We start from the raw sequence: 23,338 nt of genomic DNA, 5'->3' as shown, positions 1-23,338 counted from the left end.
ATGTAATCTTCGACAGTTTTCACAGGCAAGAATTGCTTTCTAATGAGTGGTTAGTATGTGCTTCTCATCCGTTAATTCGCTAACATACTTTTCGCTTAGAGGGATGACCCGTTACCACGAAATTCGACATAGTATTGGCGAGTTCGTCTAATTTACTTTACTTAGTAATCCCTTCTCCACTTTTTGCCAGAGCTTTTTGACACAATTGGAAAATGGTCGTGCAAAGTGGCAAGGAAAAAAAGCCATACTAATCTTTTTCAGGAAAGCTAAACCAGACCGTGTCTTGGTGATTGAACAGTAGCAGCAACAATGAAAGTACAAGCTAAAGATACAGCACCAGAGAGCGAGGGTATGTTAATTACACATGAAATCTATAGATTGATATACTAACGTTTTGTTTAGAACAAAAATTCAAACAAAAATGTAAAGAATTGAAAAAGCGAGTAATCGAGATTGAAGAAAGCAATGAAATTGCAACATTGGCTTTATCCCGAACTCAAGCAGCCATACGTCGTTTACGATTGGAATATGTGATATTATTAGAACGATTAGAAGAAAGAGCTACTCTGTTACCGGAAGGAATTGTCGGATTTGAAGAAATGGCATGTCCTCCTACCCCCAGTGTTTTGGATGAAACCTTGACCAAAAAGAATGGATTGGCCAAAAAACAAATCAAGAGGAAACCGGCCTCCTCGTCGGCAGAATCCGCACCAACTCCAAAAGTTGCCAAGGTTAGAGATCCAGATTTACCTAAACGTCCTACAAATGCATATTTAATATTCTGTGAAATGGAAAAGGAACGAATTAAACAAGAAAATGAAGAAAAGAACCCTGGCGTAACCAACGATTTAAGCAAGAGTATGACAGAAGCTTGGAAGTTGTTGAACGAAGAAGATAGAAAACCTTATTACAAGTTGTATGAAGATGACAGAGACAGATATCAACGTGAAATGGCCATATATAATCAAAAGAAACAAGGAACGGAAGAAGTGGAGGAACCTGAAGCAAAAAGGCAGAAGTTAGATACTGAAACACCAGAAGTAGACAGCGAAGTACCGGAACCTGTCGAGGAAGTAGCAGCCCCAGTAGAAGAAGCCGCAACTCCAATCGTCAAAGATGAACCAGAAACTGATCCTGTGCAAGAAGAGGAGGACATCAAAGAAGAGGAAGAAACTCCTAAAATTATAACTGAATAGTTTATTAAATATATACACTAGTTAACTCTCTTCTTTTTACTTTTGTAAAACCCATTAGCATCCTTTTCATGCTTACGCTTTTCTCTTGATCTAGCATGCTTCTTTAATTTACGTTTAGCAGCAATCTCAGGAACTGATACCGACATCTGTGCTCTCTTGGCTTTTCTTTCCATTCTTCTAACATTAACTTGCAGTTTCAATTTGGTGTAAATACGAGTATATTCACTAGTACCAATCTTTTCCTTGACCAAATCCAAACTTTCCAAACTCAAACCCGTAAGCTCTTCATCAGAGGCATAATTTGGATCAGTAAAGTTGTATAAACTGGAAATGATAGTTTCGGCAACTTGAAGTAACCTTTCTTCAGATGTAAATTGAATGAACATGGCTGCTAATTTAATACATGCCTTCTTAGCAACGAGTGATTGGAAAGTTTCTTGTCTAATAATACCACTGATCTTTCCAAGCAAGTAATCATTGGCTTTGATAGAAGTAGTTTCCTCTTCTTCATCTTCATTATCCTCAATTTCCCAATCAGTTTCTTCACTTTCCCAACGCATAGCGATAAGCACTAAGTTCTTTGAAGTGATCAATCCCAATTCTTCAGTTATACCTGGAGCTCTCAATTGATGAATCAACCTAAATGCAATCATTTGAATTTCACGATTAGTAACTTCAAACTCTAAATTGTCTATGTTTGATAACAAAATAGAAATCAATCTCGATGAGATTAATCTAATCCAGGAATGAGGGAATAATAAAACGTCAATAAGTGCATACCAAATCTTAGCATAGCTCTTTTCAAGTACCTTATCCTTGATTGCTGATGCAATTGAGCTAAACACGGAAAGAGCAGAATATAACAATTCCCATTGTAAATCATTATCTTCGCTATTCTTGGCTGATTCTATCACAGCAAGGATGTTTTCATGAGCAATATTGTCGAGGGTTTCATACTTACCAATACCAAAACCAGTCACGAATAATCGATAAACACTAAATCCACAACGTTTAAGAAGGGAGTTACCATTTTGTTTCATCCATGCCGTACAATACTTTTCAATATTTGCCATTCCTTCATTATCCAACTTTTTGAAAATTGATGATATCAAAGAACCCGCCATTTCTCGACATTTAGCAGAAGAATCAGAAACTAAAACACTCGACAATGCCACAAAGAATGAGGATGCTAACTTATGTAACAAGTCAGATCCTGCTTTTAAGATGATCAAATGAACCAATTCCATAACAGATTGTCTACCTTCTTCAGTAGGATATGTCAAGTTATTCACAAGGTACTTAAATTGCTTTTCTAATCTTCCTTTACCTTGATCATATTCCATCAAAAATTGCACATATACGCTTCTCGACATGGCTCTGATTTCCTGAGAATGATTAACAATCATCAATTTCGCAACTGTGTCCATAAGATCATAAATTTCTGGAATTAAAATATGTTGAGAAACAACTGCTTTCAAGAAATTAAATGCAATACTTTGTCTTTGTGGTTCCTCTAAATCTGGTTGGATTCTAGTAAGAATATAACTAATTGCTGATTGCTTAAGGTTGATTTCTGGAGTATGCCTGATGGTAGTAGCCAAGAGCTTGAGTGCTGCTTGACACAAGTCCAGGTTGGTAGATGGTGATTCCTTAATTATGATCAATGATCTTCTTGCACATGACTTGAAGGTATTCTGTTGTTCTTCCGAGAATGGTAATCTTGCAATGGCGTTCAAAATCTTTAAAGCACTAGTCACAACTGCTTCGTTTTCAGATCTAATTGCCTCATCCAACAATGGAACAAACCCAGACAAATTACCCACAGTTAATAAGTTATCATGACGCGAAATAGCGGTACGTAAAAGTTCAAGGGAAAGCTTTTCCATGGTATGTTGGTAAATCGAAGTGTCCTTATGAGTAACCTTGCTCTTTCTTTCAAGATTAGTCAAGAAATGCTTTTCTTGTTCGGTCGGTTCAACTGGTTTCTTCTTGGTATCTTCAGGATTAGACAGCGTGAATATTTCATAACAAAGATGCAAGATTTCAAGGTTTGATGATTCTTCATTATGATTCAATCCTAAACTGAGTCTTCTCAATAATTCATCAAGATTAAGTTGGGTCTTGTATGATACGTGTTCCTTAAGAATAAGCTTAATCGGATCTAACAAATGAGCAAATTGGCTCAAACTGATATTAGCAGCAATGATTTCCACGGTATCAAAACTCTTCTTGAATTTGACTTCCTTCATCTTGCTTGTATATCCTTCAGCATCCTTTTCTTGACCAGCACTTCCAAAAATATCCTCCATGATAATCTCCATAAGTAAATCAATAGCTTCATTTAAGCTACCATGGATTAAACTAGATGCAATACATTGTAACAAGTAATGAACCGAAAAACTCAACACGTGAATTTGTGACCCTCTAGATAATGCCGTCTTTAATTCCTTAACAATGAATGGGAGGTAGTCTGGACCTAAAGTAGTTGCAATCTTACCTAATGTTTTTCTAATGGCGTCTCTCAATTCTTCGGATCTAGATCTCATAACTTGACAGGTGTTAGTTAAGATCTTTGGTAACTCAGAATCAATCTTATCTTTAGATATACACAAGGTAAAGTTAGACAATGCTTCAGCCAATGGTGCTCTTGCAACAATAGTATCATCATCTCTAACATTCAACACTTTCAAAATAGCCGGAGAAACATCCTTTAAAATAACATCATCAATTTCTTCTTGGTTTGGAAGCGACTGTGCCAAACTGCCTTCTTGGTTCTTGACCGAACTGGCCAATCCACCAGAAGCGACCACAATCAAATTAACTCTCTGTTTCAACGATTCGTGATCTTTCAAATTAGAAACATATCTCTTGAGAATAGCCTTATACTGATTCCAGTTGATCAACACCACTAAGCTCTTGATGGCAGCCATGGCTTCCAAGGCAACATTCATCAACTTTTCGTCCTTCAGAACGGCATACCTTTCAATCATGGGCAAGATATAATGGGCAATACTATTCTCGGACAACCCACTGGCGTTTTCAATCATTCTTCTAATTGCACGTTGACGTCTATGCAATTGAATATGGTTAATATTTTTGAAGAAATTGGCTTCATCATAATTGTCATAGGTGAGGACTTGCATGTCTTGCAATTCAGTATAATGGTTCGAATGAACAAGGTGTTCTAACACCGAAATGTATTCTGACTGAATGTCTTCATTATCTTTACGGATACCCACTTTCAAATTAGGTAATATCACATTCTTCAAGATTTGAATGTATGGAGCAGCTTCTTCAGCAGCTGGTTTAGCGGAATAACAATCAATAAAACGACGTAACACATATGAAGCATTGATTCTGATAGATAATTCGTTAGCATCATTAATAAAGTACAAACAGTTGTAAATGATAGGTAACCATTGGGTAGTATCCAATTCCAAGTATATTTCTTCTGTGATTAATCTGAATGCTTCCAATCTCTTTTCAAAATCAAGTTCCTGTAATCTAGATGTAGAATAAGCATTAAGTCCAAAAAGTAACTGTGAAACTTGAGCAAACTTGTCAAACTTATTTCCAATAGCAATAAACACACCAACCAATGTTTCACGTAAGTTTCTCTCATTAAACATTCTAAACAACTTAGAACATGTTTCATATAATGGAAGTATCTCCTCGGCAGTACATTCATAACTTTCAATCAAAGCAGCCAAGGAGATCAAAATGTTGGCCTTGTCATTCAAATCAATTTGATTATTATTCAAAGCAACAACTAATGCTTTAATTAATGCACTTTTGGTTTCTTGATCATCCATGTAATTACCAGAAATCAACAAAAGCAAAGATTTTATAGCTTTAGAACCAATTTCTTTACTAGTTATACCCTCAATGATATTCGATAAGTTAGTTAACAAAGAATCAACTACCAATGCCAACAATGTAAAGAATTGCTCATCCATATTGTCTTTTCTTTCCAAGGCATCAACAGTAAAATCTAATACTTTTCCTAGCACAGCTTCTTTAGCATTGTGACCAAGCAAAGAAAGCACGGCCTTAGTAGGGGTAAACTCATCGGCATTCAAGAATATCCAGGTGTTTGAATTGTTGATCCAGCTAGTCATGACATTAAGCAATGACGATGGCTGTTGTAAATTCTCAGTGGCGAAACTGGCCATTCTTGGTGATATCAAATTGGCATAAATCACATCGACATATTCTGACCAGTCAAAGCTAGCTCCTAAAAGTTGAAACAATTCATATAAACACTTCATACCATTCAGTCTAATATTTCTGGCTATCTTATCAGAAATCACATCTTCAGAAGCAGTATCAATTCTATTTTGGGCACACACTAATGAGTATACCAATGGGTTAATAGTAGTTTGTAAGACGTTAGCAAAGTTTGATCCTAGCGTTTCGTACACCTGAGTCAAAAGATTAACAAAACCGTTAATCTTATTAAGAATTGACTTTTCCAAACCTAAACTAGCTCTAGGAACAACACCTTCAAAAAATTCCTTGTAACCGATCTTATTAGCACCAAGTTGAATGAATGCAACAATATCATCATCCTTCAAATTAGGCAAAACATTAATAATAGCAAACTTTTTACCCTGTTTACTATTACTTCTAGGAGATCCTTGTACTCTACCGAAAAGTATTCTCACCACAAATGGCATAAGTTCAGATAAATCCTTATCTTCAATAGTTGAACTTGAATCTCTAGCCAAGAATTTAGATAATTCATCACGGAATATAGTTTCATCCAATAAGTTCTTTAAATTGTCCTTATACTTGTTGATTGAAGGGTTATTCCACGTGAATAAAACGTCTAATGCTAATTGTTGAACACGGAGATTCTTACTTGATAACAAGTTCAAAAGGTATTCACGTAAGTCATCTGCTTGGGGGGACTTTCTTAAATCCTTTAATTTAGTGAACAAGTTAAGCAATTCGTTTCTGTCTTTCAATGACCATAATACTTCTTCTTCTTCGTCTGGTTGATTAATAAGGATTGGAATTAACTTGCTTACATCAACAACATTAGGTACAGTCATTAATGCTTGTAAGATATTAGGTCTAAGGATAGAACTGAATGAGTAGTCTTTGTTAAGTAATCCTGCAATTGAATGGTTGATACTTCTATAAGGAGACAAATAATCTCTATCAAACAGTTCAAAATTATTGAATAATCTCGAATTTCTAGGCTGCCAATTAATCAAGTCACTTTCAACAAGGAATTGATCATTGGTTGAATGTTCATCACCAGAAACATTCAATAACTCATATGCTAAATTCCAAATTTCTAACTTACAACTGGAACTAATCAATGGTAATGCTTCATTCACGGCATTCCAACATGGTTGAAATTTGTTTGAAAGTAAACCAAACAAGTAGTTAACTATAATTGTCTTGTCTAATTGGGTAGGTTTAACATTCTTTTGAAAGTCTAACGCCAAGTTTCTAATATTGTGGATAATATCTCTACTTGAAGCAATGGTCAATGGAGTCGCTTCGATTGAAGAAATAGGAGACAAGTATGGTGATTCAGTTATAGTCATTATTAAGTCAATCGCATTAGATCTGGTATCATGATTTGGTTGGTATAAACATTTTAATGCAGTAGTCAAGATTGAGGAAGTATCTTGGGGTTTAGACTGTTGAACGAACTGAGTTAATGCCTTAATATAGCCTGCAGATGTATAAAACTTATCAAACGAGTCAACTATTATCGTGAATACTTGTGATTGGAAATCCTTGTTCTTGTTTTCAGTAGCAATTTGTAATACGAGAGCTGCAACTTCAGCATCATCCTGGGTTAACTCTAATAATTTTAACAATGTATCTTCATCGAGACTAGCTTTGGCGTGACTCAACAAAAGTAATTTCCAATAAATATCTTCCCCAGTTAGTTGTTCCATAATGTTACTAACAATTCTACCAGGTAAGGTAAATTCTTGATCCAGCTTTTCCAAGAAATAAGCAAGTTGTTGTAGTTGAGTAGTATCATATTCAAGTCTATCTATCCAATCTTGAACGTATTTGAATACACCAAAGTTTAAAACTTTAGGAGCAATAGTGGTACTTGATTGTGTGAATATTAACCCATATGAAGTGGTGAAGATAAACTCAAGGAATTTCTTGTGGTATTTGGTAATTTCTCCCACGTCACTATTACGGAATACAATGACCAACAAATAAGTAACAGATTCATGCAATTCAGAAGATAAGACTTGTCCTTGTAACTTTGAGATTAAATTGTCTACTGATTCAAGAAGAATATTCCAATTAGTGATTTTCTTACCTGATTCAGCAAATGCTAAAGTGGATAAGATTTGACTGGTGGTTAATGAGGCGGTAGTAGTGGCATTTTTGGTTAACAATTCATTCAAATACTTTGTTACTAATTCGTAAAACTTACCACAGGATTCAGGGGTTCCGTGGTGAAGTATATCCAAGATAACATCACAAATCAACCCAATGAGTTTTGGTTGGGCCGAATTATCCGAAGGATGGTTCAAGGTTGCTTCGATCAAGGTAGCAAATATGAGACTAGATTTGCTATGGAAAGTTCCCTTGGTATTTTTCATTGATTCGCTGAACAAAGTGGTCAAACTTTCGCAATAGGGATCGGTTAAATCTTGATCATACAACGTAAGCTCTATGATTTCCTTCAAGGATTCGCTATTCAGTTTTCTAATCAAGAACGACAAAGCTTCGGCACAGAATCTTGATATGTATGTCTTTTTGGTCAACTTTAAGATGGGAAGTAATGCAGTGAATGTTGGTTTTAAATCTTGAGTCAAATACCTGGATAAATACTTGAACGTAAATGTCAAACTATTGAATGCCCATTCCAACACGTTTGAGGTGTTTCTATTGTTTTGAAAGTCGTTTGGGTTGACTTGTAATACCAAGTCGGTTAACAAGGTTAGAGTCTGCTGGTAAAACACTAAAAAGTCGGGGCCTAAATCGTGAATAAACTGGGAAAGAAGTTCCAACAAAGGTTGGATAGAATAGACGTCATTCTTCTTGATGCTGTCATGCAAACAGTCATAGATTAGTTTCTGATGGTGAATAATCTGAGGCAATGACTGGCTGTGTATCTCGACGTTATCTAAAAACTCAGTAAAATTCCCGCTCAAGTTGATTTCTTTCCAGTGCTCTAAAGTAGTTAAGAAATGGGAGGTTTCGGTGTAGTCATATGGACGCTTAGTTAAACTTCGAATTGGTTCTATTTTGATGGAATCAACTCTGTCCCTAAAGGAAGAGAATGTATGACGTTTAGTAGACTCAGTGGTCTTCTTTCTCACTGGGGGCATGGTTACGTGTTACCTGTTGGTTGTAAAAACTTGGTTGTAAAACTTGGTTGTAAAAATTGGTTGTAAATAAAAAAATTGAAGATCATCGCAGTTTTTTTTTGGTAGCGACAAAAAGAATCCCGTCCTGCATACAACCACCAAAGCATTACTAACGCCAGGAAAGAAACTGGACCTACAACAACCTTAGATTGTAACCCACTATTCCACAGGTTTACCGGTAATATATACTTCAGATAACTCACAATGTCGCAGGATTCAGACACCACGCCACTACTAACCACTGATTCACTCAATTTAAGTCATGAAAACCCCTTGATGGCAACTACAGCTACCAATGGTATACAGAAACCACCGGCAAAGAGACCCACCAAGAATACACCACCCACATCCAAATCAACTGGCAAAATAACAAATTCAGGTACTATTGGTTTACAAAGAACAAGTAGAACATCGCAAAAGCTTAAACTTTTACCAGAGGACCCTACCCTTGACCATGACAATAATAACAATGACGACATTGACGACCCACAACAAGCAAGAGTGTATTCTCAAGTGAAAAAGATCACCGATACTTCCGCTAGAAAAGATGCCGAAATCTTAGGTAAACTGCATCGTGATTTATTACCAAGAGTCACTGCATACTGTACTTGTGGTTCCTACAAGATGAAAGACTTGTTACGCTGGTTAAAGGACAGGAAACGTATACACAATACTAGCCCCAAGTTATTTGACGAGTGTTTATATACTCCATTCACATATAAAGATTGGAGAGGCGAAGAGGAAGAAGCAGGCCATAAGCTTATCCGACTTGCAGACGAAGGTGGTGAAATCGATATTGGTAAGAAGAACGATATCTTTGTATTTGAATATGGTGTGGTTATAATGTGGGGATACACAACTAAAGAAGAAGCTGCTTTCCTTGAAGACCTAGCAAAGTTTGAAACGGAAAAGTTATCCCAGGAAGATATCCAAATCGAAGAGTTCAACTATTATATCACCAAGTCATACCAACCTAGAATTTACAACGATTTCATTACTCTTAGGGATGACGACAACTACATGTTGAAATTATCTATATCCCACGCATTAGCCCAATCCGTTAAGATTTCCCTTTTTGAAGAATTGGTAGATAACACCATCGAAGACACGCAAGACATCCCGCAACAAATTGCCCGAACAGGTAAAGTTGAAATGACAAGAGATGAAATCATGAAATCTATTGGGGAGTTATTCATTCTTAGAATTAATATAAATTTACATGGTTCAGTTTTGGATTCCCCTGAATTAATGTGGGCTGAACCTCATTTAGAACCTATTTATCAAGCCACTAGAGGATACCTTGAAATTAACCAGAGAGTTGATCTTTTAAACCAAAGATTAGAAGTTATTTCCGATTTATTACAAATGTTGAAAGAACAATTGGGTCATTCTCATGAAGAGAATTTGGAATATATCGTCGTGGTATTGGTAGGTGTAGAAGTTTTGGTTAGTATTATCAATATCATTATAGATATACTAACTTATTAACTGGGTTCAATATTAGCTATTCATATAACTGCTTGGTAAATATATGCTCTAATTTATACCTACAAGTGTTAGTAAGTAAGTAGGTCATTTTAAAGATTTTGTTCAAATGACGATCCCAATATTCAGTCTTGTTTCTGAGTGAGAAGCTAACTTGATTCAAATAGTTATAGAGTAGTTACTGTATTTCTGGACTCCCAACGTAACCATCTAGGTATCTTCTTTACTTTCCACCTCAATAGTTTATGTGTGTTTGATAAATGGGTGTCCACGCGACTTTTTCAATATTACGACAATTAATAGAATAACCTCGACTACACCTTTATCCCCGACTTATCAAATACAGAAGTATTGGGCCAAGACTTGATTATAAGAGTAATAATATAAAATAGAAATCTATCAGGGAAAACTTTTCACTGTACACCCTGGTCCCTCGAGAGTGAGATTCATTGCCCAGACTAGATCACGTGCTGTTTGGAAAAGGTCGGATTTTCAACATGGATTTCCAACAAAGTGTGATGGTATCTATCACGTGATAAATACTCGTGACCCCTTCTATATAAATTCTCTGGATTTGAATACCGACCATTCTAGTTCTCAGGTATGTATGAATTGCTAAATTCATAGCAAAATGAAACCATTTCATGGGGCATATAGGTAAGTGCAATACATATTGCCTCGCAAATTTTTTTTTAAAAAAATTTTTTTTCCATTAAATTTTGCAACCATGCAAAGAAACATTTCAATCATTGCTCTAATATTACCATCGAATTATGCACAAGCGATCTCATGCATGCTGCCAAGAAGGCGCCATTATATTGTTTAAATATGCATGACTGTCATACTTTCTTTTTCTGACATATATACCATATCGAAATTTTAGGAAAGTATACCCGATGTACCGGAAAAAGGTGGTATTCCTAGGTAACAATAAACCAACGAGTGGTCTCAACCTACCATTTTGTTCACTGTAGAGAATTTATTCATGCTAGTTGGATGCAGAAAATGGATAATTATTTTCTAATTGGGTCTTAATTGATGCTGTAACATTGCAATGCCCACAAATGCATTTACTAAGTCTTGCTGTACGCAGTCCAAACGCTTGCTAGTTCCACTGGTTTAGATTCGTGTCTTACCATTCTCGAGCAAGGAATCTTTTTACCCCTTTCAAAATTTACGAAGGCCATTATTGAATGGCGAACTTCCGAATCAGTAAAAGAAAATACCGTTGTAAAATTTCCTTATTTGAAGTGATTAGTTATTTCCTTAGCAAATTCATTTTAGCAATAACATGGGTAAGCAGAACCAAGATGTAAAGGTTATATAGATTTTATTATATCATTTCTAAAAGTTTACAACAACATCTAAATATGAATCACAGAATAAATAAACGAGAACTAAAGGCAGGTGGAAAAGAGGACAATGTAGATGATTTTCATGGCCTGCCATTATTGCATCTGGAAAATAATCCTTCGCTGCATCAACTACCTGCACGATCCCCACAACAACAATTGTCATGCAATACTCAAGATCCCAAACCTCACAGAGTACACCCATCCCGACATCAACAGCCATTGGGTCTTAGATATATCCGTCAAGTTCTGGGACCATTGAATCCAAGCATGGGGGTTAATTTAAGATTTTCTCATGATTTAAATACCATGACTCAAAATTGGACTAGGGAAGAATTTGCATCAAGCAGAAGGTTGGTTAAATTTGAATTTCATGATTCTGAAAATGCCATTCAAACAGTTAGTTTCCAGCCAGTTACTTCACAAGCTTCAGATAATTCCGGTCCAATAATATCGTGCATATACTGGAAAGAAAAAGATCGTCATATTGCCACTTCAGTTGATATCATTTTAATACTTGAATACTTGGTTAATCAGAGTTTTGGAATTGAAGAAAAGAATAGAATCAGACGTAATCTTCAATCGTTGAAACCAACAACTGTGTCAAGGTCTAACAAAGAAGATTGTGATTTCTTCAATTTGATTATGAGTATGGAGAACCCTCGTCCACGGAATATTGAAAAGGATTTGAAAGTTTTCAACTGGGGAGACTTGGGCAAGGCCATTGCAAAAGTAATGTCAAAATATTCGGTCATTTCTCCTCATGGTCAAATTCCTCTTGATTCACAGAATCATTCTAATTCCAGATTTGGTAAAAATTATGATTTGGTTCATGTTATCCCCAATTCACCTTCAATGATTAACAATGACAGTATGTTAGCATGTGATCGGCCAATTCAGCCAACGAACCCCATGCTTGGTAATTCATATGAACGTCAAGCCCCACAATTTCAATACCATGGTTCCAATGTTCCATTACAAATTCCTCTACCCCCAGTTCCACAACAAATAATGTACCCTCTGGTGGTAACACCTCCAGAACATTATCAACCATTTATTCCATTCCAGCAACAGCCTAATTTTTCTCGGTTTCCTCACCCTCCTGGTACACAAGTACTTCCGCAACCAATGGCACCTCCACATTTCCTTCAACACCGACCGCAGGTAGAGAATGAATCAGTACTTATTCATACAACCAGTGGAGATCGAAGTAGCTCGCAAAGAATGAATCATCAGTTCGTACTGACACCCATGAGAACTAATTATTTTTCAACTCAACATCATCCTATTTCAAGCACGGATATAAACAGTGAAGAATATAGGATATCATTAGGGATTGGAAACGATTCCAATTCGAGTGTAAGCTCATGCAATACTGATTTCCCACCCGAGGAAAATCTCTTGAATAAACAACAAGAGAAGAACAACTGCGACACCCTCGTTTGTGAAAAACCACCGGAACCAACAGTGAGAAATAAATTGCCTTCGATATCACAAATCTTAAATTCAGATATTCAGGTGACTTGTTTATCACTTCCACCGATTGAAACTGGCGAAAGATTACCTTCAGTTAGCAAAATCGAGAGTTGGAAAACCTCGTAGTTACGCCGTTGACGCTCATGTTTATTTACATTTTATGACGAACCTTTCTTATATTCTTTTTTCTTTCTTTTCAATGACAATATATTCATTCTATTATGTATTTAAATAATCTAGTTTTTATTACGAGTTTCAATCTCTTTTACTGTCTCGGAAAAGTCAGGAGTACTTTTGAAAACTGCTCCCTTGCCTGGTTCAATGGTAACATAGCTTAAATAATCTTCTGGACTCTTTTCTTTAGTTGGTATTATTTGTTCAGTTGGAGTTGGTGCTGCACTGGTTGCGCCAGATGGTAAATTGGATCTGATTGCTGGTGTGCTGCCAATGTTTGATTGCAATAATATATTTCTAGGACCAATAACTCTGATAAATTCTTGATTTCCCACAAGGAAATTAAAAGTGTCTCTCTTTCTCCATAATACATATTCGCTTATAGTTTTCCATACTTTTTTAATCGTATGTTGGGCATTGTATAATTGAACACTGAATCGGTTAGTTGGTTTGAAATTGACGAATGGGTCAATTTCTTTAGTTATTGGTTTTTCTTGCTGTAATGGGAATGAATATTTAACGATACAATTTTGCAAATCACGAGAACCATTGACAGTAATGGCCAATAAATTATTTTTGTTAATCAATACTTCTTCGTCTTTTTCGAGATTGATATTATAAATAGATCCTCCTCCGACAAGACCAACTTGTCCTCTTCCTGTGAGTAAAGTGTATCCTGTTTGTTTCCATGAGAATAACCCAGTTGGGGTTCGTGATGATATCTTCAAAGATTGAGCTAAAGCTCTCAGAATGGTTCTAGGTAATTGGTACATTGCTATATGGAGGGAGTTCCCCGTATACACTTGAAGTGCATTTTTGTTCAACACAGCCCAATCATTAGTACCATCCAAGTTTAAACTAATAAAAGATTTGTTGTTTGCTGATGAAAACAAGCTGAAATTCCTCGATGAAGAACTAGCCAAAATGGAAAACGGAGTAGTTGAGATTAATTTTTGGTAGGTTGATGCATAACCTCCATATAATAATCTTTTCCACCATAATTGGAACTCTAGTGTGCTTCTAACTGAATCAATGGACGATATTTCCAGAAGACCATATATAGATAATAATGACCCTCGTCTGACAAAGACGGGGACAGAAGGAGGTGAATTTATAGAAAGGACAGTCTTGGGAGTCCCCAATGTTTTAAATTCGGCATTTTCCAAGATTCTGTGATGTCCAACTAATTCTTTGGACTCGTGAATATTTCCAGGGTCGGTAGTTGTTTTATTTGGTGGTATTGCTCCACTGGTTGAAGATTGTTTAATTGAAATTGACCGTACCACATTCAATTGTTGAAGAACAACATGACTTCTCTTCAAGTTGTTATTTATCATAGTTCTACTCCGTGTATGGGTCTAGACCTAGTCCTATATCTATTCTTTTGTTAATCTCTGGGGATCTGTTAAATAGTTGTTTGGACGCAACAAAAAAAAAATTGTCGATATTTCCAATTGGTTGAATCTGAACATGAACCAATAAAGAGTTTTCTGGGGTTCAGTTCTTGTAGCAAAGTACAATCAATGAGCTTACGAGATCTACCTAATTTACAATAAATCGCTTTAGTATGTACTATGATCAACTTTTATTTTCCATGACCGTTACTTACGTTATTATATAAATCTTTATTTAGTCTATGGTTGACACATGTCTCTACCAAAATAACAAAGAGATCAAAATTGGTAATATAAATGCAAAAGTAGCACCGGAATAACCACTACTTGCCATTGACAAAGCAGCCCGGTTAACCTGATCATCCAATGGACCTTTTGCAGTTTTCTTAGTTATGACCAGGATATTTGCAGGTGAATCATTAAATTTCCTTATACCAATGGAAATTTCAAATCTTTCCATGTCATAAACCATATAAAGATATCTAAGTATATCCATTCCAAAAGTTATTAGAGGATATTTTTCCTCTGATTTATTGATTTTTAGCATACATTTATCATCCTGTTGTTCGACAACGTCTGCAACTGGGAGCTCTATTTTATCTCGTTCTAGGCCGAATTTGAAACTAATGAAATGATCTGTATCATTCAAAAAATCGCAGGAAACCTCTTGTGAGCTAGAAGAAGAATTATAAGTTCCACCTAAATATCCCACAAGCTGTTTAAGTATGCTAACTGGAAATTCTGATTGTGGGTAGTTATACAGCATCAGTACGGGTATGGCATTCTTAGTAACAGTCTTGTTAACATTAGTTTGATAATTTTCAAATTGCACTCTATTACAAGTTAATCCAAATTCCAATTGACTACCAAGATGTGCATCTATGGGTTGAGTTTCCAAATAATCATATTTGGAGTAATCCACAGCCCCAAATAAAACAGTACCGTTTGTAGCCTCAAGATTATCCATATATATCAGATAAACACTTCTCTCGGTGATATTTTGTGCCACTAATAATTTAAGTAAATTAGGATATTCCTTTTTTCTCATCAATGGTTTAAGTTCCAACCAAGTTGGGCCAAGTCCCAAAATTCCTTTACTATCATTAAACGCAAGAGCAACACCGAAGGTCATATTGGACAATGAAAATTCGTCATTAAATTTGACAGTATCTTGACCCCAAATTCCAGCAAACCCAAAGTTATCTTCTTCGTAAGCTACAAAAGGCTTGTCGGCAGGTTCACGATAAAATGAAGTGGATTGAGACGTATCAAATGTTCCAAACTGGGTACAATTTGAATTATTTTGAACATCCTTGGCTTCTATAAGCTCTCCAAAAACCAGATATTGCTCATAATCTATACGATTAGATGAACATGTGACATTAGGAAGAGACACTAACAAATCAGCAATATTTTTACTAATTTGTAGCGTAACCGGTTGTTTGTTTGATCCAATTTGAACGTCAGTGACAAGTTCATCATCAACTAAATAAACATCCATTACAGCATATCCTCCACTATCAGAATCTCTCACGGAGAGCCCAGCCTTGACTGATGTCAGAAACGTCAACAATATTATACAATATAACCAATAAAACATAGTTTGCTTATAGACAGAAAGAAAGAAAAGGTTAGAAATTAGTGTTGAAAACTCCCATAATATATAGATTACCACATCATCAACCTGAATGGTTCGATCACGTAAAAGTCCTCAATCATAAACATTTCTTGTCATTATATTTTCTTATTTCTTTTTTTTTTTTTTTGCAAGTGACGTAAGGTGACCAAAAATATATTCATAACCTTTTTGAAGTCAAATCTTTCTATTCTACTCACTAAATGTGGTTGTTAATATGACCCCATGTATATTGTATCCGTTATAGCGCTATAGATTTACTGTAAATATGCTCATATGTTACTCATAAATGAGAGATATATCCCTTGGAACATGATTCTAGAACTTTTGAAGGACGTCATTTCTTTTAATCGCTCGGCAAAACATGATTGAGTATGACTACAAGCTTATAGCTTATCCACATTTGTTGTCAATATCGCTCATTTCGACAATAAATGTGCTGACCTTATTAAAAACCTTAATTGGTATATAATTTCATAATATTTTTTTTTTGGTCTTGTAAAAGATACAAATCAGATGACCATAAACGTAGCAAGTGTGACGTAAATTCTTGGTGACTAGCGAGATCACAGATCTCAGTAGTAGTTTACACATGAATCATCCTATGCCAGTCACACACACACAAGTTATATATTTTAAAAAGAAGCGTTTTACTTTAAACACTACAGTAACTATAGTTAGATTTGATTTATTATATGCAGGTAATCATTTCTTTTTAGATCATTGCAAAATCTATACTAAATGTGGAACAATAAAAATAGTCGAATTGCAAAAAAAAAGTTGCAAAACCTTCTTATATCATTATGGATAAAGATATTAACAAAGTTAAACCAATAACGTACAATGGTCTAACAGTGATGGAGTGCGCAGCTGATTGTTTACCAGTACTGCTGGTAGTCTCACTGTCTCCACTGCTACTACTACCGCTACCACCACTGCTGCCGCTGCTGCCACTGTTACCACCAGTACTACCTCTACCACTACTGCTAGGAGTAGTTGTGGCACCGGTCGTTGGAACAGTGGAGCTAATAACTTCAATGTCTTCATCATTGGTAAAATTAACTGGAGCTAATGAAACTTCAAAACCGTCTAAATCCATAACAACATAAGCATGTCTTAAAATATTATCACCAAATAACATGTATGAAGTTGCGGTAGATTGGGCCAAAACACCAAGGTAACATTGACTAGAAGTAGCTTGGATAAGTAAATCACTGACTGGAACCTTGATAGTTTGATTGGAAAATCCTAAATTGAGGGTTGCTCCTTTTGGTTGATTACAATTAACAATATATGCATGCAGTCTACGATTATAGGTGCCTCCTAATGCTTCTCCAAGAGCTTGCAAGACATCTGCTGAAACATATGACAAAGTTGAACCGGTATCAAGAACAACGCCGGTAGAATCGGATAATAATGAGCTAGACGATGATCCTGAAACTCCTTGTAAATTCACTGAATCAAGACCAATTTGAATTCTAACTGGAACACTAACTTGTTGGTAAGTACGTTGCATTGGAAGAGTTACCAAATTACCCAAGAATTTGGCATGATCAATAGCTCCAAAAAGGATACTGCCCTTGTTGTCGTTAGCTTGGCCCAAGTAGATTGAAAAAAGAGCACGGTTAATCAATCCTTGGTTTCTCATCTTGAGTGGCAAGTTTTCGTACACATAACCAAATTGAGTAGTTGTTTCTAATCCAGAAAGACCAATTCCAAGCACACCAACATCAGAGGAAGTTTCATTGGCAACAGCAAACGATAAGTTAGCAACTTTAGTATCACCAATAAAGACATTGTCAAACCCCCAAATTCCGGTGGCATCAGATCCATCAGCATACTCAATTTGAAATGGACTAGTATTATTCTTAACAAAAGTATCGGATTTGCCGGTATTGAATGACCCTAAAGCTGTACATGCGCTGGCACCACTACCAGCTCCGCCACTGCCGCCTCCAATTGAAGGAGTTTGGAATCCATCAGGCAGTAAAGTTATAGTTGTAAATGCAAATGCCTTGTTATTCTCATTACTAGATTTAGTTGGTGGTGGTTTATCGTCATCTCTTTTCTCACTTTGTTCCTTAAAAATGTTAACTACACCGGTTCCGGAACCAAAATGGTCAATTTTATTCTTCGCCTCACGCTTGCTATTAGGGTTAGCTGAACACTTCAAGTCATGAGACATAACCCATAAATCAGATGATCCGGTATCAACCAAAACACCCACGGAATCCTTGTTTGAGCCGATGGACAAATTGGCCAAATAAAAAGTTTGCTGATTTAAAATCACCATATTTACTGCCCCGTCAGGATCAGCACGTTTGACTATCCTGGGAGCCGACTCGGAAATATCCTTTCTTGAATCCCCACGACGGATACGAAAGTCTATTTTAAAGTGACTGGCATCTTGCTCAGCCGAAATCGGTGATGTCACTGATAATAATGCAAATATAAATAAGGATAATAGTTGCATGGTTGTAACAATGTCTTCTTGTTTTGTTAATATTATATGTATAAGATTCTTTTAAATATGACTGGGAAAACAAGTGAAAATTAGAAGAACTGAATATAGTGAGCAACTGAAAGCAAAGAAAGAATAAGGAAGGGAAATTCTCTGTGTATTATATACGCCATGATAAATAAAATCTTCCACAAAATCTGGAGGCTCTGCGGACGGTTTGGCAAAGATGACGGATAAAATTTCAGACCGAAACGCAAATGACAAAAAAAAAAATAAAAACAGGGCAAAGAAAAAAAAAAAGAAAAAATAAACCATGACCTATGAATTATGGGATCGTTCTTTGGTACATGTTTCCTTACGAAAGAAGCTATTAATAGCTGTCAAGGGAAGGTATAGCTATTGCAGTAACCACGATCAACATTAGTAATACGTCATTTGGCGAAGCAACGAGATTATGTAATCAAAAAAAAAGTTAAATAATTGTAGCAACTACGTAAGAGATGACAGATCCGGATACGCCACGACGGACAAACAAAAAAGAAAGAAAAAGGGGGATTGGCTCGTTCCAGCTGCAATGCCAGATCATGCGAGTAATATTTACTCTGTAATGACGACAAAGCACATTGTTACACACTCGACTAGCTCTAGGAGATGTGTTTACAGGGAAGGAACTAGATCAGATCAATTCAAGTTAACTACAGCTTTGTGACTACTCCAAAAAAAAAAATAGCCCGTCGTGCTGAACAGGGTTTCTTTTTCTTGTCGTTACCAACTCAGCCTTCAGACGCTCATAGTGAGTCTGTTTATTTTTTCTGCTGGACGCGATGGCAATCAAGTTTAGAGGAGGGGAGGAGGGGGGGGGGCAGTGCTGCTACTACCACCAGTACTGCTACTGCCTCCACTGCCTCCACTGCCTCTACTGCCTACCTAATGACCTGTAGAAAGTATTAAATTATATCTGAGGTATTGAAAACGCCTGCATATATTTGCTTTGATATTCTACCTTCATATAATCTGACATTTGGCCAAAATAGGAAATTTTAATCCTTCATCTTTGTTACTTCTTAAGGTATATGCTCTATCCCAGTTTAGTTAGGTTTACGCGAGATAATATCCATCCCAGTAATCCGAGAGTTTGTTTTTATTATAGTGGTGCAATAAAGATCTATATAGGTTTAAGGGGCTTGCGCCAAGAAAAGGTCGCGTTTCATTTTTAAAACTCACCCTTAACCAAATGAGGGGGGAAGAGAGAGGAAGGGAATGGGTGATTGATATTATTAAACCTCTATTTAAACTCCCACGCCCCCTCCCTTTAATCCATGTGGGGATCAACGCAAACTTTTATATACTCAGCCACTATAGTATCATCATATTCAAATCCAGTTAATTTCCCCATATATTCATTAATCAACTTATCATCGAGTTTTATCAGGGAAGTTATCGGGATCGTCTCTTGTTCTTCTTGCGCAGTATCAATTTTCAAAAACTCAAATAAATCCCATACTTTTTCAATATACTGGATAAAGAAATCTCGGGAACCAAAATAAAAATTGATCAAAATTTCCCAATTGGGTGCTGATACTTTGGACTTTAAATCGTAAAGTAATTCAGTAATATCATCTATACTCTTTGATTCCTTATTCTGAAGTATAAGCTGTTGTTGATGAAGTAAATATTGATTGAAATCCACCAATAAGTTGGTGCTTACTTTGAAAAATTCAACCTGTTGAAACCTCAGTTGAATCGTGGGACTATTCAAAAATTTGTTCAACGTAATTTGAAATTGATTGAAAATTACATTGTAAATTTGATCAACTTGAATCTTGAATTTCCTTTGTGATTTATCCTTGATAAAATCTTGTAGTATAATTAAAAATACCGCCTGATAAACCAATGCTTGGAAGAATGTCTTTAAATAGTGAACCGAATAATTATCGAGAATAAATCTAATTATTCCTTCGCTGTCATGTTTTCGCCTCCATGCATCGTCTAATAAATTAAAATGATTAAACATGTTCATCATAGTTGTTAAATATGAGGTATATCTTAAACTAGGAAAATAGTTCAATTCTACCCTGATAAATGATAACCATCTGATAAGTAATACAAGAACAATTTGATTCTTGATTAATAATTCAATTTCTTTATTAGAAATTACCGGATTATCCATATCAAACCCATTGGAAAATTCAATCAATTCAGGACGTAGTGACCCCATGAAACTACTATACAATTCCAAGTATCCTTTAATTATATCACGCACTGTTCTAGACGATTTTGATCGTTTATAACATAATGCCCAAATATCTAAAATATATTTATGCAATGGTTCTTTAATATCATTGCCATACAATGCCGCCACAAGTCGTCTATGCGGTACAAGGGTGTTTTTCAATTGGTTGGAAACCAATAAAGATCCTTTAAATTGGAAAAATGTAAATTCAATTTCAATCCATCGAATCTGTATCCAATATTTCGCTAATAGATTAAATTCTCTTGTCTTTGGGTACCTGGTTTGATCAGAATTTTCTGCCAAATCTTGAGGATCGCTTATTCCTTCGGGGTCTGGAGTAGGCTCCTTTGATGGATCTTCAATTATATCGATAAAATCGTTATTTAAAACGATATAATTCAAAAGATTATTGAATTCAAGATAATTCTCAATAATCATATTGTTGTAAGCATAATAGTTTTTAAGAATGAAATACCAATCAAGCAAATAAATCAAATCAGTGAATGTTTCATATGACAAGACCTTCATTTTAAGTGATTTGGAAGTCTTGATCCAATCATTTATTATATCTTGTCTTGGATGGAAAATCGCTGTTCTTTCTAGTAAGAAATGCAGTAGCCCGGTATTTTCAAATAATAATCCATTGGCCATAATTAAAAACATTAATGACAAATTTCGTATTTCAATAACGCTAAATTGAATGCTTTTACTTAAATTTTTTGGATCTTCGTCGTCAACCTGAAGCAATCGTTCATAAACTAATCTTGCTTGGCGTTTCATTTCATTATGATCTTGAAGATCAGTTAAGATCTCCGTAATTGAGTTCATATATAAATCAAATAATTTCTCAAATATGGCAAATTTATTCGGCAATAATCGTTTAATTCTTTTAATTTCAACAATTGTCAATTCAAGCAATCGGTTGTGATCTTCTTGTAATAAATAATTAATCAAATCAATATGGGTACTGGTTGTGCTGGCTAATCCATTATTTACTTCCTTACTGATATCTACATTCTTATTACCGTATTGAGAAGTAATAAAGGAAATGGCAGGTTCTGATGTTTCTTTGGGCTGAGGCTGTAATTGATTATGATGATGATGATTCTTTTGGTCATTGTGCTCTGACCGATTAAATTGTCTAATGATATTAGGAATTGTCTTGTGGATTTGTACATTAGCATGTCTTTTCCCTGGTGATATGGTTGTCTTTTCTGAAGCTGCTTCCAACTGGATAGCAGCTGACAGAATGGACGTTATCATCGAAGGCATTGAACCAGCGGTATTATACGCCTGAACAAAATCATTTGACAATCGTAATTTTTTGATATTACTTCTCTTTTTTCGTTCTTTGATCTTATCTAATTCTTCCTGGGATGGTGGTTGTGGTGGCTGTAATAAACATCGGTTTATGCGTTTGAATTTCCTACATGATGAACAAGGAATTTGCAAATCACATTTTATCTTGAGAAGTTTACATGGACCACAGCTATAACTTCTCCGTTGCCTTTTTGGTTTTTCTGTAGCGGCACCACCCGTAGTAGTTGAGATTAGTTGCAGATGAGTGGCCAGTTGTCCATCAACATCCATGGCAGACGTGACTGGCAAGGCTTCTTCCCCAGATGATTCTCCACTGGGATGTAAAATATTTGATGGCTCAAAACTTGGAATAGATTCCCCCATCTTGTTTATACGCAATAAATACAACTATCGCGTTTTAACCAAGTGAGTATACTTAAGTAAATAGCAAGTGGTAATAAAGTGTTGTAAAATTTTGGTTGTCAAAAAAAAAAAGTTTGAATAGATTCGGAATAACTTTCCTTGTTGGGGTGGTTTTAAACTAGTTGAAAACGTTGCAGGGATAAATAAATCGTAAAAATTACTGCTGATGTAGCTTGATCGGGTAATTTAAACTTAATCTTGACTGTTTACGGGATAGTGTGTTTGAAAACAAAATGAATTATAATCACAATTCAAACGGTAGGACTTTTTTTTGGACTAGGAAAAGTTCAAAAAAAAAAAAGCCTAAAATCGATCGGGTTTAAAAAAACATTATCAGTTTTCTTGGTTTGTATGTATGGTTGGATTTTCCATAGCTAAGAATTTATAGTTTGAGGCGGATTGACGCCACTTCGGAATTATTACTTTTTGCAGGTTTCAAAATTACACCTTTTGCTACGTATTGGTGCTTGCTACTGACCAAAAGCCACAGGATTATTCTCAATCATTGATGATAGCTGTTATTTTTGGTAGTTCATTGCGAGACTTGCTCAATTTGACTTTTTGAGTTGCGGGGACAGATTTTAATGTGCAATGTTCTAAGTGACACACCAATAAACTAGAACATTCGGAGGGGAACTTGATAAACTCTATTTTAAAAATACGTATTATTTGCTGATATCTACATGTACACAATTGAAATACGTTTCTTTTAACTTTTTACTTGCATAACGTGCTCGTTCTTGGGTGCCAAGAAGTTAGCATTAACGTTTCATTTAGTAAATGTAGCATAATTTTTTCGAGAACAAATCCTCACGGAAATAGTAGACAAGCTTATGCCTCGGTTATTCTCC

General features: G+C 35.7%; 8 protein-coding genes across 8 annotated transcripts; 3 read left to right on the top strand and 5 right to left on the bottom strand. All coding sequences in view use genetic code 12, as the record gives it.

Moving 5' to 3' along the window:
• Positions 1-309: 309 nt before the first annotated feature.
• On the top strand, positions 310-1,196 carry SPAPADRAFT_141112 (uncharacterized protein; the record flags this gene model as incomplete). The annotated part of the gene is made up of 2 exons (XM_007376074.1): positions 310-349; positions 403-1,196. The coding sequence occupies 2 exons, from the start codon at positions 310-312 to the stop codon at positions 1,194-1,196; spliced, it is 834 nt and encodes a 277-aa protein (XP_007376136.1).
• On the bottom strand, positions 450-8,515 carry UTP20 (Utp20p; the record flags this gene model as incomplete). The annotated part of the gene is made up of 1 exon (XM_007376073.1): positions 450-8,515. One exon carries the CDS (start codon positions 8,513-8,515, stop codon positions 1,214-1,216), a length of 7,302 nt encoding a protein of 2,433 aa, XP_007376135.1.
• Positions 8,516-8,712: 197 nt separating this feature from the next.
• On the top strand, positions 8,713-10,967 carry SPAPADRAFT_67423 (uncharacterized protein; the record flags this gene model as incomplete). The annotated part of the gene is made up of 4 exons (XM_007376072.1): positions 8,713-9,982; positions 10,343-10,414; positions 10,443-10,640; positions 10,923-10,967. The coding sequence occupies 4 exons, from the start codon at positions 8,759-8,761 to the stop codon at positions 10,965-10,967; spliced, it is 1,539 nt and encodes a 512-aa protein (XP_007376134.1).
• A 442-nt stretch (positions 10,968-11,409) lies between these two features.
• Positions 11,410-12,993, top strand: SPAPADRAFT_51373 (uncharacterized protein; the record flags this gene model as incomplete). Its single annotated transcript, XM_007376071.1, has 1 exon — positions 11,410-12,993. One exon carries the CDS (start codon positions 11,410-11,412, stop codon positions 12,991-12,993), a length of 1,584 nt encoding a protein of 527 aa, XP_007376133.1.
• Positions 12,994-13,103: 110 nt separating this feature from the next.
• SPAPADRAFT_141105 (uncharacterized protein) lies at positions 13,104-14,378 on the bottom strand (the record flags this gene model as incomplete). The annotated part of the gene is made up of 1 exon (XM_007376070.1): positions 13,104-14,378. One exon carries the CDS (start codon positions 14,376-14,378, stop codon positions 13,104-13,106), a length of 1,275 nt encoding a protein of 424 aa, XP_007376132.1.
• Positions 14,379-14,560: 182 nt separating this feature from the next.
• Positions 14,561-16,158, bottom strand: SPAPADRAFT_61920 (uncharacterized protein; the record flags this gene model as incomplete). Its single annotated transcript, XM_007376069.1, has 1 exon — positions 14,561-16,158. One exon carries the CDS (start codon positions 15,400-15,402, stop codon positions 14,695-14,697), a length of 708 nt encoding a protein of 235 aa, XP_007376131.1.
• A 706-nt stretch (positions 16,159-16,864) lies between these two features.
• SAP9 (aspartyl protease) lies at positions 16,865-18,544 on the bottom strand (the record flags this gene model as incomplete). The annotated part of the gene is made up of 1 exon (XM_007376068.1): positions 16,865-18,544. One exon carries the CDS (start codon positions 18,542-18,544, stop codon positions 16,865-16,867), a length of 1,680 nt encoding a protein of 559 aa, XP_007376130.1.
• Positions 18,545-19,172: 628 nt separating this feature from the next.
• On the bottom strand, positions 19,173-22,711 carry ZCF8 (Zcf8p; the record flags this gene model as incomplete). Its single annotated transcript, XM_007376067.1, has 1 exon — positions 19,173-22,711. The coding sequence occupies one exon, from the start codon at positions 22,446-22,448 to the stop codon at positions 19,845-19,847; it is 2,604 nt and encodes an 867-aa protein (XP_007376129.1).
• Between the last annotated feature and the right edge of the window lie 627 nt (positions 22,712-23,338).

This window comes from Spathaspora passalidarum (assembly GCF_000223485.1).
Source record: "Spathaspora passalidarum NRRL Y-27907 unplaced genomic scaffold SPAPAscaffold_5, whole genome shotgun sequence".
In the NCBI taxonomy this organism is placed as follows: Eukaryota; Fungi; Ascomycota; class Pichiomycetes; order Serinales; family Debaryomycetaceae; genus Spathaspora; species Spathaspora passalidarum.
Note: the sequence above shows the minus strand (reverse complement) of the source record. Positions and strands in the feature narration are given on the sequence as shown.